A 13,422-nucleotide genomic window follows, 5' to 3' on the forward strand; every position below is an offset into this window, starting at 1 on the left:
CAGAGAGAAAGAACTAGTGATCTACTACTATATATATATATATAAGTTTCGATAAGACCGAGGCTCTGTAGCTCTTCTGGGATTGAAACTTTTGCAAAACTTTTAGTTGCAACTGTTTGAACTTAAGCTTTGGGAGTGTCGAGATTAATAAAACAAATCACACAAGAAATTAAAAATTGGATCGGATCGACGGATCCCGATTCCAGTTTATTGATCTACATTCTACAAGCCTATTCCGATCCGGGTTTCCCGATTCTGGGTTTTTAAGCCCTGAATCACACGCTCAGTTAGGCTCCTTTCGTTTGACGGATAAAAAGGGGTGGGAAACTTGTGAGGATTTTGAGGTGTTGTTCGCAATTATTAATGGCTACAGAGTATGTGTGTGCGCGTTTGTGTGTATCTCAGCAAGAGTCTCTCTTCTTTATTTCAAGGGGTGTTGTTCTCTGTGCCGTAGCACAGCCTACGCCCAGGCACATGGGGGTGGGCACAATGACCACCCTACCCCCTGCACAGACTGTCCATGTGCCTAGGCATAGTCTGCGCTGCGGCACAGAGAACATTCTCCCTTCAATTTTCAACAATCCTTTTTTTTTTTTGGTAGAATTTTCAACAATCCTTTCAAAGGACTAGTGCCTAGTGGCTTGGGCTTGGGCTTGGACTTCATAAATCACATGGGATCATAGTTTTAATAAATTTGAAAATGGAAAACATAGGGTAAAAGATATCCATAGACAACATTTTTCAATCCAATTGTCCTTAAGGTACTTTTTCCTGATCAAATTCAAAGCTTCTCAGTCTTTTAGATTTGATGTCATGTTGATGACTCACCCCAATTGTAAAAAAAATAAATAAATTGAAAAGGAATGACAATGCTTTCATACTGGCTTAGTCATATTTAGGGTTTGTCAGAAACTAAAGGTTGTTCAAACTAACCTTAAATCCTGGAATAAGACTGAATTTGGTTATGTGGAAAGACCACATCAGGAAGTTAAAATTTGAGCTTGAACTTCTCCAAAGCAACCCCTTGATCATTCAAGAATGAGTATATTTACGTACTAATCTTTGCCGCGATAGAAAAATGTTCTATCCCATTAGATGCCTAATTATCTCCATTAACAGATAAGGTTGTGTTTGGGCCTGGCTGGGCGCATCTGAATCAGTTGTGCAACCAAAATCTAATGTAGCCCATGGGCTAGAATGACTAGCATATTCCAGCCCAATTAAATGAGGTTGTCCTGCCGTACACCTTGGGAAACCCTATATAGGACAAAATGTAGGCCAAAGGCTTCCATTGGTCCACAAAGTCTCACGCTGATGCGGTAAATATCAGAAGCCCACAAGTGAATGGGCCTTAACTCTGTTGGCTTAAACTATGTGGGCTAAAGAGAAAATTGACGTTAACACAGATACAAAAGGTATCAATATCAATAAGGGAGAGTGAGATCTACGTGAACACACTGCTCGCCAAACCAATAGTAAATAACAAAATGGTATATTTAACAAGAGAGAGTGAAGCCCACATGAATCGGGATCCTCTACTGCCGTCTGCCCGTGTGGCCACGTACAGTTTTACACAGGCAGGGCCTGGGCCTCACCCAGGCAAAGTGCTTGGGCAATGGGTATGGCGGTCATTTTGCCCTGCTTGTGTGAGGCTGCACACCGGTCGCACAGGCAGCAACAGAGAGGATCCAAATTGCATGAATAATGAGGGAGGAAGGGATGTACATGTAACATGTGCTTCCTAGTCAACCGTTACTTCTACTAAAGAGAAGGTTAGCAAAGTGACCAGTTTTTACCCCAAAAAAACAAAACAAAAAAAAAAAAAGAAGTAAAGTGACCAGCTACTATATTCTAAAATTAGGGCCAATGACTTTTTCACCCTCTGCTCAATCCATATAAGGAGAACTCTGGCATTGTAATCAACTTGTATGAATGGAAGAGCTGTGTTGGGGAAGAAAAATGGGGTCCAAGGTTGTCTCTACACTCCTCATTTTCTTTGTTGTCATGGCAATCGTATCGTCTGCTCACTCCTGTAAGTTGTAACTCTCTCCCTCTCTCTTGCGTGTATGTAGGTTTTAATTCATGATATCGGTCACTATTGATATTGATATCTATATATATTGCTTGAGTAGATCCGTATCGATCTGTCTAATTCTAAATTAGAAGATCTAGATCGATATTGGAATCGATTGATACCGATACACCAATATGATACCTCTCAATAACTCTCTTTTTTTCTCTCTCTCTCAAATTTAATTTTGTTAATTGTGTAGGGGGAGATGTGAAAGTGACAAGGAAGATTGCTCAGAAGAAAGATCAGTATTGTGAACATCAATGCCCTTCGGACAATGAATGTAATGTGTTTTGTGTTCAAGGTGGACACTCGGGGGGCAAATGTACTAAAAGGAAAGGTTGTTGTTGCTACTGAATCAGTCAATTTATAGGAATAAGACGTGGGGAAGTTCTTCTCCTTTGTTTTTTTTTTTATCCAACCTAATCGTCATTATCTTCATTGTTATTTGCATCACCATATTACCTCGGATATGGAATAATTTGGTCAAAGAATTCTCTCCACTGATAAGGAAGGTGGTTTCTCTTTAGAGATTTTTTTTCTTATGATTTGCTTAGCATTTAGATGGTTAAGGAAAAGATTCAAATAATAGTATCATATAATGATTTTAGCTTTTGAAACTTGACAAATGACTAATTCGTGTGGTTTATCTAAAGGAAAGCTAACTGTTGCTATGCATGGGAGTGTATCTGCACTCAGACACAGTCCAACATGAAAAGACCCGTGTTGCCCCTGGTACTTTTCGTCTTTTCAGGGGGCAATGTCAATCTTTTCTCATTGGACTATGTCTGGGCGCAAGTACATGCCCCAGTACAACACCGGTTGGTTAACGTAATTTCTCTCTTTTTTTTTAACTTTTTTACAATCACCAGTCACTCAGTCAATAATCAGCGGTTACCAACATGGCCGTTCCCGTAGCGAGCCTTAAAAGTTAAAACCTTGCATAAATTAGGGATAAGGTGGGACTAGCAGAACAAACATTAAAATCTTGTTTGCAACACCCGATGGTTGGGATGTTGGCCGTAAAATAGGCCCCAAGGACCAACATGCTACATGAGTGGACCCACTATAAAATGTGCATCTCATCTAACAAGTTTTTACACATGCTTATCATCAGTAAAATCTCTCCTTATCAAAAAAACAGTTACTTAAAGTAGGGTTGTCAACTGGTAAGGCCAGTTGGATTCAATTGGGCCTAATCAATCCCCACCAATTTAAGGACTTGCACTGTTACAAACCGTTTAGGTACTTGGGCCTCAAAGGCCAAAGCATGGACATGTTTCTATTTGATCAGTTGGTTATCGGTCCATAATTGGGCAGTGGGTAATAAAACTAATCAAGCTTTAAATGGGCTAAAAACGAGTCTTATGTAGGCATAAACAGCCTATAATCAGGCTAAATGCGCTTAAATGGGCTTATATAAAGGAAGTTAACTGCGTTAGCCGATCTCAATTGGGCACCCGCCGGGCTAGGCCTAGCATCGGACCGTTTCCTAAATGGTTGGTCCAGTCTCGGGCTTTTACCGCTCAAGCCCTATTGGGGCTAACCTACTGACTTGGGCCAACATTTGACAGTCTAACCCAAAGGACCATAAATTCCATACTCCTCATAGACGACCTCGTCGATGAGGGTCAATCACTGATGGGACTCCAGTTCTAGTCTAGACCCAATCCACTAGATCTCCAGTGATGTAAAAAGTAAGGCATTGATTGGTAACACTCTGAAAAAATTTGATTTCAGTGTTTTTTGATTCACGGGAGTAGTTTGGGAGTGAAATTCTACTTGGTGCATCCAGTCTAATTCCATGCTCCCACGAATTAAACTGGCTCCAAATATGCTCTGGGAACATGTTTACAGAACATTTGTAAAATGTTTCGTGATTCGGAATCATAAAAGGAGGACAAATAATCCATAAAAGCCCGACATTTTGCTGAACACAACCTAACTCTGAAGATGCAAAGTGTAGAGGATCGACGAACTTGAGGAGCCACATACCATCGTCTTCCCCAACACAACCCTAACTTAGACCGATGAACGTGATCACTACTATGGCCTCTTCTTCTTCTTCTTGTTCTTTTTCGTCTGCTACTCCTCCTCCTTTTGTATACCATGCCAATGTTTTAATGAAAACCATATATTAGGTATTTTTTTTTAAATTAATATCATCTTGTAATTTATTTATAATGTTACTTTTGGAGGGAATTAGAACCCTTTTCAAATCAATTCCACCAGAGCATCGATTCATTTGGTAGGTATCTCAAAACCTAAAATTTCAATTATTTCCCCTTTTAATTCGATATGTAATTGAAATGTATGATAGAACTTGAGGAGCCTTCTATCGTTGTCTTACCCAACACAGTGAGTATTGCTACCGCCTCTTCTTCTTCTTTTCCTCTGGTCCTCGTTCTTCTGTAAATCTTGCCATTGTTCGAATTAAAACCCTGGAACGATGGAAAATTAGGCTTTTTTTTGGAACTTGATGTCAACTTGTAATTTGGGGTGAATGTTATTTTGTAGGGAATTTTTTCTTCGGATTTCGAAACCACCATTCCACCAGAGCATCGATTCATTTGGTAAAGATCTCTCAATTTGAAAATTTTAATTTCCCCCTTATCATTTCGGTATGTAATGGGAATGTATGATAGAATCCCAAATACTTGATTATGTCCTTGATTTGAACTGGCAAATCTTAAGTTGTGTTTGGTATGCATTCTTGGAATATATTATAGGTCGATTTTGCATTCTTGAACGATAAAAACAACTATTTTTATCATCCAAAAATGCAAAATCTACTTAGGATGCATACCAAACACTGCCTTAATCTTCTTTTCATAGAACTAAGGTTGCTGTTGGAATTTATGTTAGAATATAGCTTGTAATTGGAATGTATGATTGTTTACTAACCGGTCAGTTTGTATCGGGCTTTTACCTGTCAAGCCCGTTTCGAGCCTAACCTGTGTGGGTCGATCACTGATGGGCCTCTAAATCCAGTCCAGGCCCAACCCACTAGATCTCCAGTAAATTTATTTTTGTTGGTAAACGATGTCCAGTGATTCGGTGACGTAAAACGTAAGAGTAATAAAAGCTTCGCATCATACGCCGACTCGTGCCAACTCAAACGACAGCAAATCCAATTTAAACCCTAAATTCCAAATCATTTTTCATTGGCTTTATTTATTTATTTATTTATTGCAACTAATAATATATGTACCCCTCAATCAAGTCGGTCTTCTCTTTTCGAGACTCTTCCATTCGTTGCGTCTCCTGCAAACCCTAGGGTTTTGCCTTTCCCTTCCTTCTATTTCTAAGGTTCTTACTTTGTAGGGTTTAGCGTTTTTCCCTACTTCCTGTAGTGGCTTCAGTTCTATCGTACTCTCTTTTATTCGTTTCTTTGTTCGATTTCTTTCTATTTCGATCTGTGCTGGTAGAAGATGGATCATTTTGGACCTGCTCGTAAGAGGGGGAGACCGGGCGCTGCTCTCAATGGCAATGGAGGACCTAAAAGATTCAAGCAAGGTTCGTGCTTCTTCCATCTTTGTATTGTTTGTTTTTGCTTGTAAGGTTAGGGTTTTCAGTTTTTTTTTTTTTTGGTTCACTTTTTTTTATTCCCTTTCTGGTTGCTGCTTTAAGTCCTTTGGTGTTGCCAGGATTTGCTTTTCAAGTGACTGAAGTTTAGTATTTAGGTCTCTTCACTTCTGAAGAATGCTTTATTTGTCATGTTGGGAGTATTTGTGGTGTTCGTAGATCCATTGGTTGTTTAGTTCTTTTGTGTTGAGTTTTAGATTTCCTTTTGAGTGAGGTGTAGGAGCATTCAAGTTTTTCGAGTGATAGAGGTTCTTTGTGACTTGAATCTGTGTGTACGGGTTATTGACTGCTTAGATTCTGTTTGGCCATAGCTTGCGGTCTTTGATTTCTGTTTATCCTCGTCGGTATATATATATATATCTATATTTTTGTTTGGTTAAGACTAATGTGTTTCTGTTGCAGCTCCAAGATTCTATCGGTTTCCTATGTATGCATATTAAATATAGGAACACTGTTCTCCTTTTCTAAGACTTTAACATGGTAAACGGGGAAGCAAGTATTTATTGTTGTCGTTTGCCCATGTCCACTTGTTTGCCCTTGTCCAATTGTTTGATGCCGTACCTTAAACCCAAAACCTTTGAAGGGCTTAATCACCGTTTATTTCATAAACAATGAATGAATGGAACTATATCATTTGAAAAGACTCAAACCTTCAGGCCTAAAGTTTGGAGATAATTCTATCAGATTGTGAATCCAACATGGAAAAAAAAGTTCTTGAACCTTCAAAGTACACTTGCTTTTCTATATTGTATACCACGATTTTGGGGCCTTATGTGGTGGGTCAAAGCTATTATTTGTATCATATTTACGCCGCTTAATGGAAATTTTGTGGACTTGTAACTTGGGTTAAAACGGGATGGCCTTTGCCTTCTAAATCGGTGGTTATTTTTTCCCTTCTGTTGAATATTAATATTTGTTAAATTGTAGAAAAGGTCAAATTTGCCGATAATGTTAAATAAAGTTTCGTATTGAATATTCTTGAAGTTGCCAGATTAAAAACTCACTGAAATTTTAACTGAAGAATAGTAATTAATGTTCTGGAACAGAAATGGAGTCTTTTCCAACTGGTATAGGAAGCAAATCGAAGCCATGCACCAAGTTTTTCAGGTTCTAATCTTAACTTATCTAAAATAAATATTGTAAACTCAATGTTATCTCCTTTTAATGCTTACTATATAATTCTGGTAATAATTTCATTTTACCTTTCTCATAAGCAATAACAGTCATCCAAGTCTAATGAATTGGACATCTAAGTTGCTACACAGGTTAACATTCATGTGCTCTAATCCGGCTAAAGAAGATGATTGAACTCAGATAACATGTTGATCAACAATAGCAGTGTGGTATATAATCACGTGTGAGGCTGTCTGTAGATCAAGATCATTTCAATTGGGATGGAAGGATATCTCTATATAATGGTTATATTTTGTAGCGTATGGTTTAAATAATTGGTACATGAATTTAGTTATTTGCGTTTCAGATTTAGTGGTTTGAGACAGTTTTCTCAATTCATTTGATCCACTGCTTAAACAGACTTAGTTGATTTAGGTAGGAACGTTGATTAGTTCCGTTCTTCAGGTAATAGACACCAAGATCAGAAAAAAACTTCAATACATATATATTTTTTTATCACATTGACTATTTGTATTTTATTTAATATGACGAAGTGTGAGACTGGTTAAAGGTAATGCCTCAATTTCTTTATGAATCTTTATTCTCTAGTATCTGCACATTTCATACCGTTAATGATTTTAGCAAATGCAGAAGGTTTTTTACACTACTTTTGTTCCCTGTATTTTCAGCTTTCAAACTAGTGGAGGGTTGATACTTATCTTATAAAAAGAAAACCCAGTGACGAGTATTGGACACATAATTAGCACAACTATAATGTAGGGACCATGTAGATTGGACTTCTGTTAGGTTATGAATCTAAGCTGTTATCATATTAATTACTGTATATTTTTCCTTGCCCTGAGCATTGCCACCTTTGCTACTTCATGTAATTTTTTTGAGTTTAATTTTGATTGGACTCGGGGTGATGTAGATGTCTCATCTATAGAATTTGAGCTCCAAGATGCTATGTGTCAGATGGAAGTGCATATTATAGCATATTGATGATATATCATGTAGATTAAGAATGGTGATGATTCTGTTAAGAGGCAAAGAAATTTGTGGTTGGTTGGTTTATTTTTATTTTTTCTTTGTTATCCAGAAGATTCTGTGCACTTGTTAATATGCAACAGCCTTTGATTGTTGCTGGATTGCACATTACATTTGGTACCATGCCAATTGTATTTTCTGTAATGTTTATATTATACATATTGCTGATCCTTGCTATTTTCTGTGGACAACAACAAAGTTTTCTTTAACATAAGATTGTGTTCCAGATTAAAATGTATGAGCATAAGCTTCCAATGGTGGCAGTGGATGTATAACAAATATCTGAGACTCTTACAAGATTTTAAAATGTAGTGAGATTTGTTGTAAATATTTGCATTGAATGATTTAGTTTACCGTTGACACCCAAGACTGTGTGAGGGTGTTGTGTAGTATATCTATTGCTTATTTAATTAGCTGCTTATGTACCAGTGATGTGGGTAGGAAATATTGAAGCCTCCTTCCAGTTACATGGAAAAAGTAGGAGCTGGTAAAAAATAAGTTTTATCTTTACATTTTGGAACTTTTAAGATTGCTGGTCATTCTTGCTAATATGGAAGTCTAGAATGGCTTGGTGTTGATGTGAATTCTGTTGATTATAAAACTTTTACGATAGGCATATTAATTATAAACTAGAAAGTATAATTTTATTCGCTGTAAAGGGAAGTATAATTTATGCCTTGGGAAGGGATTCCATCAACGTGATTAGGGTATAATTTATTCCGTGGGAAGGGATTACATTAATGTGACTAGGGTAAGCATTGACATAAAATGTGGGTGCAGGTAGAAGTAATTTTTTCAGAAGCTATGATCTTTGTCAAAAATTTGCCTTGTCCAATTGGGTTTGGGGGTGGGTAGTGTGTCTTCATTTGAAAGCATCTCGAGGACATGTACGTTTTAAGCAATGCCTCTCACGTTTATCTAGATGCTTTTACCCCTATATTAAGTCGTTCTTTGCAAGCCACTGCTTTATATGGGCTGGATTTTTTGCAATTTATGATTTGAAAGTTATGAAATAAACTCCATTATTCATTAATCTCATTGGGTAAAATGATACGTTTTTTTTTTATGACTTGATTTACTAGTATATGTGCCTCTATGTGAGTATGCCTGCTATTTACTTGATCTATCCTTACTGTTGAGAATTTGTCAAATTAGACGTTCATAAGTATAGGAAGAAAAGGCACTGGCCGCAATTCCCCGACTGTTGGATAGAGAGGATGTGATCTGGATTAGCCACGTTTCGGATTTCAGGGCCTGATTCTATCAATGCTTGCCCCTCTATTGGCATGCATCCCCATGTATGTATATGCACACCTACAGTAATCCAACCACTACTATGCACTCTCCCATAGCCCTGGGCTTCAAAACTCTATTTGGCTGACACTTGACATGTAAGCAAGGGTCCTATGAGTCTACCTGTACACGTTTTTTTTTTTTTGGGGGGGGGGAATTGATACTGAAGTTTATGACTGCTAGCATTGCTTTGAGAATCAAGATGATGGAAGGGGGAAAGTAGAAAAAGGAAACGAAACCAAATGCAAGTAACAATGTTTGATAATGCTGTGTCTTGTGTTTTGAAGACCAATCCTCTGTTTTATGCAAGTAATAAGGTGCGTTGCTGCTTTAATATGCCTGTGCAGACCGTTGTGTTGCTTGCTAATGTTCATCAAATGAGTGATCTTCTGTTTTGAAGACCAATTATCTGTTTTATCTCAGCTCTTCTGCCTTCTTAAGACTCTTGCATTGCTTGCTAGTGTTCATCAGATGAGTGATCTTCTCATTTTGAAGACCAATTATATCTCAGTTCTTCTGCTCTCTACGAGTGTAGTGGTAATGTTCATGATGGGTTTGAAAAATAATTTCATGTGTGCGGTATCCAGATTAGTTGTTAAATTTGTGATTTCCTTTTGAAGGGGCTCACAAATGGTATAACCTGAGATTCATAGCTCTTCCATGTTCATTAGGTAGTGTAGAGCTGATGGAATTTCTTATTACATTTAGCTGAAATCCATTTGTGTTGGCCCTCTGAAGTAGTTTTGAGTAAATGATGCAACAAGATGCTTTGTCTAAATATTAGTTTTGTGACTGAATGATAGTTGCTAAAACAAATCTGGTGTTATAACATAGTTCAAAAACTCCCCGAATTTTCAAAAATTCCGGTGATTTTGACCAGGCCAAGACAAAATAACAGGCGAATCAAGAAATCAGCACTATTTTGGAGAAATTTCGGTAAATTTTGGTCATTTGGTCATGTCTACATCATTGATAAAAATGTACAGTTTTGTCGAGAGACTGTCAGTTCAGTAAATTTTGGTCGTGTCTACATTGTAGGCAAAATATGCACTGTTTTGGCCAAAGTTTGCCAATTTCGGTGCATTTTGGTAATTTTAGTCATCGAAATGGCCGACTGAAACGAGTTTTTGAACAATGAATTATAATTTATAAACATGATGCTTTTGCTGGACATGGCATTCGTTAACCATTTCCTATGTATTGAATAAAACACGACAATATATTACTTGGCAATATGTTAAATTTTAAGGAAGTTGCATTGATTGTCGTGTGATGTATTAAATTGTTGGAGAAGGTTTAGAAGAAGCTTGTGGAGCAACTCTTGTTTTGTTAATAGGTTGTTTAGTTCTATGTTTCTTGGACTTTAGTTTCAGGCATTATGCTTAGGTTTCTTGTGGTGATGTTTCCCAGTTTTTTTCTCCTTTTTGATGTACGTTTTTGTGCATTTGTATTTATGCTGTAATTTCTGTGATTCAGAGATTCTGATTGGTGTTTTGAGGTAAGAAAATAAAGGAATCTAATGTTTCAACTCCCTTTATGGATTGGACCATTACTCTCTTAAGGAGTTCATGGATGTTGATAGATTGGCTTTTGGGAGAGTTCTGAACTCCAACCTTTGGGGATGTATTTTTTAGTTTTTGTGAATCTTTAATATTGGAGAGGGTGAAGGACCATAGTAGAGACTATGATGTCCATACATAATTAAGTATATGAAAGATAATTGTTTGTCCTCGGATGGGTGGGATTCAGCATTGAATTTGCCCACTATTATCGGTTCTCACATGAATGTTGGTCCAATGCAACCAGTTCTGTATTCAACGGAGCAACACACTCGTAAAACCAACTATTTAATGAGACAATGTTCATGTATAGCACACTCATTATTTGTGCTTTTGTTTGTTTAAGTTGATAAGTTGATTTCAATTTGTTTGAGCGGTTTTGACAAACTTTTTTCCGCTTCTGTTATTAATAATGTGGTATTTGCTTTGGTATTTTGTCTATTTTTTTAAGCTTAGAAATGCGGGAGTCTCCTTTTTTGTGCGGCTGCTTCATGTAGGGTTAAAAGATATTTGGTTTTATTTTCGTACCTATGCACATTATTTTGCAAAGATTGACTAGACACCTATTGTATTTGATTCTCTCCCAATGGGCTCTGAAATTATTGGATCATGGTTTGGATGCAGTACTGCTGGATGCCCCTTTGGTGAAGGCTGTCACTTCTTGCACTATGTTCCAGGTGGCATTAATGCTGTCGCGCAGATGACCAATTTGGGTGGCAACCAAACTTTACCTCCCCCCTCAAGAAACCCAGTGGGCCCACCATCCATCCCTGATGGTAATTCACCAGTTGTGAAGACTCGTATGTGCAACAAGTTTAACTCTGCAGAAGGTTGTAAGTTTGGGGACAAGTGCCATTTTGCCCATGGTGAGAGGGAGCTGGGAAAGCCATATGCACCTTCACATGATGACCCTCGAATGATGGGGCCGATGGCAGGCAGGTTGGGAGGGCGAGTGGAGCCGCCTCCACCTGGTCTTTCTGCTGCAGCAAGCTTTGGTGCATCCGCTACTGCCAAGATCAGCGTGGATGCTTCCCTTGCTGGAGCAATCATTGGAAAAGCTGGTGTCAACTCAAAGCAGATTTGTCGGTTCACTGGTGCCAAGCTTGCTATTAGAGAGCATGAGTCGGATCCTAATTTGAGAAACATTGAGCTGGAGGGAACCTTTGATCAGATCAAGCAAGCCAGTGCTATGGTAAGGGAGTTGATTGTAAACATTGGTTCAACAGCTGGTGCCATGAAGATCTCTGGAGGTACCGCACCTCCTCCAGCAGCAAGCAATTTCAAGACAAAGCTGTGTGAAAACTTTGCTAAGGGATCATGCACTTTTGGTGATCGTTGCCACTTTGCTCATGGAGCCAACGATCTTCGTAAGCCAGCAGTGTGAGTGCTTTTCTCGTCTCTCATCCTCCGTTGCATTTTCCTATGGATGGCGACAATTTCTTCAAATCTATATTGTAGTTGTGAGAGCCCGGTATGAGTATTGGTAATGATGAGCAGTTTTTTTAGAGGAAAGAAAATTTGACAACTATTAACGGTAGTAAAGATTTCAAGGTTCTTCACCCTCCAAACAAGTGATCTTAGCTCTATATATATTGTGTTAACCCCTTTATCTCATGGTCCTAATTTTGTGATGTGTCTTGATTTTGTACAACCAAACCTGGATTGATCAAAGTAAGAAAATTCCATTTTCTGGTAGTATTAAAAAAACAAAGTGATGGGAATTTATTTGCTTGGTATTTTAAACATTTTAGATCTGAATTGATCTATACTCCTTTGTTATTCCATTTACCTCCTGTCTGGCCAATTCTGATTGATTTGAATCAGAATTGATGGATGCCTGTTTCTGAGTTTTAAAACCTTGGTCGTACCCTGTAACTTGGAGGAACAAACTGCTAAATTGGATCGAGGTTTGGTCAAGGGTACAAAATTAGAACTCAGCCCACATCCTGTCCAGGTCTTGAAGCTTATTTTAGTTTCAAATATAAAATCCTGGTTATGGCTTTTAAGTTGAATTGTGAAGTAGTGTTGTTAACTGGAATTGTGACGGTGTGTTAATCTGAATTGTAATTGTAGCTATTGGTCATAGGTCTGGCTTCTTTGGTAATGCTTGTGAGATGCTTCTAATTGCTTTAGAAGGTTTAACTGTTTAAGGCTAGTGAAACAAACATGATTGTTAGGGTCGGAATATATGTGGCAATGGTCTTCCTTAGTCCTAGTGATTGTTTTGGATTGGGGAAGGGGGGGTGGTTGATGGTGGTGTTTCTATACTAAATTAGGGTTATATATCTTTTTGGGTTGTATATCTTTTTCCTCATATTCCAATGAAAATGCACCAATTTATAGCTATAAATTGTGGTTTTGCTGCCAACTCTACGGAAATGAACTTACTAGTTGTGTATCATGGTCCTATCCGAAAGTGATTGGAAGACAATACATAGGGGACCTGGGCCTCTAGAGTCTGCACGTGCACACAGGACAATGGGAGCATGCACACAAGCATCACTGGGTGGAATTTTCTGCCTTTCCATGGGGCAGTGTGGTGCTTTTAAAAGTTTGTGTGTCTAGTCGTAGGAGCCATGTGGGCTACGAAGTAGTATTCTTTTTCCTTAAAAAATGTTAAAAATAAAATGCATTCCCACATTGTTCTCCTTCTCACTTTAGGCTTAGCGGCTCAACTCTCTCTAAGTTCATTTCATTTGCACTCAAAGGACATTTTTCCATCATGGTTATCAATATCGGTATAAGGATCCTTAT

At 38.0% G+C, this 13,422-nt stretch overlaps 1 protein-coding gene and 1 long non-coding RNA gene across 2 annotated transcripts; both read left to right on the top strand.

Moving 5' to 3' along the window:
* Window positions 1–1,906: 1,906 nt before the first annotated feature.
* LOC122641457 lies at window positions 1,907–2,470 on the top strand. The gene is made up of 2 exons (XR_006329907.1): window positions 1,907–2,032; window positions 2,274–2,470. It is a non-coding gene; the product is annotated as an uncharacterized LOC122641457 (long non-coding RNA).
* A 2,817-nt stretch (window positions 2,471–5,287) lies between these two features.
* On the top strand, window positions 5,288–12,222 carry LOC122642659 (zinc finger CCCH domain-containing protein 14-like). The gene is made up of 3 exons (XM_043836199.1): window positions 5,288–5,587; window positions 6,703–6,763; window positions 11,293–12,222. The coding sequence occupies exons 1-3, from the start codon at window positions 5,503–5,505 to the stop codon at window positions 12,050–12,052; spliced, it is 906 nt and encodes a 301-aa protein (XP_043692134.1). The 5' UTR covers window positions 5,288–5,502; the 3' UTR covers window positions 12,053–12,222.
* Window positions 12,223–13,422: the final 1,200 nt, after the last annotated feature.

This window comes from Telopea speciosissima, chromosome 10 (assembly GCF_018873765.1).
Source record: "Telopea speciosissima isolate NSW1024214 ecotype Mountain lineage chromosome 10, Tspe_v1, whole genome shotgun sequence".
Taxonomy (NCBI): domain Eukaryota; kingdom Viridiplantae; phylum Streptophyta; class Magnoliopsida; order Proteales; family Proteaceae; genus Telopea; species Telopea speciosissima.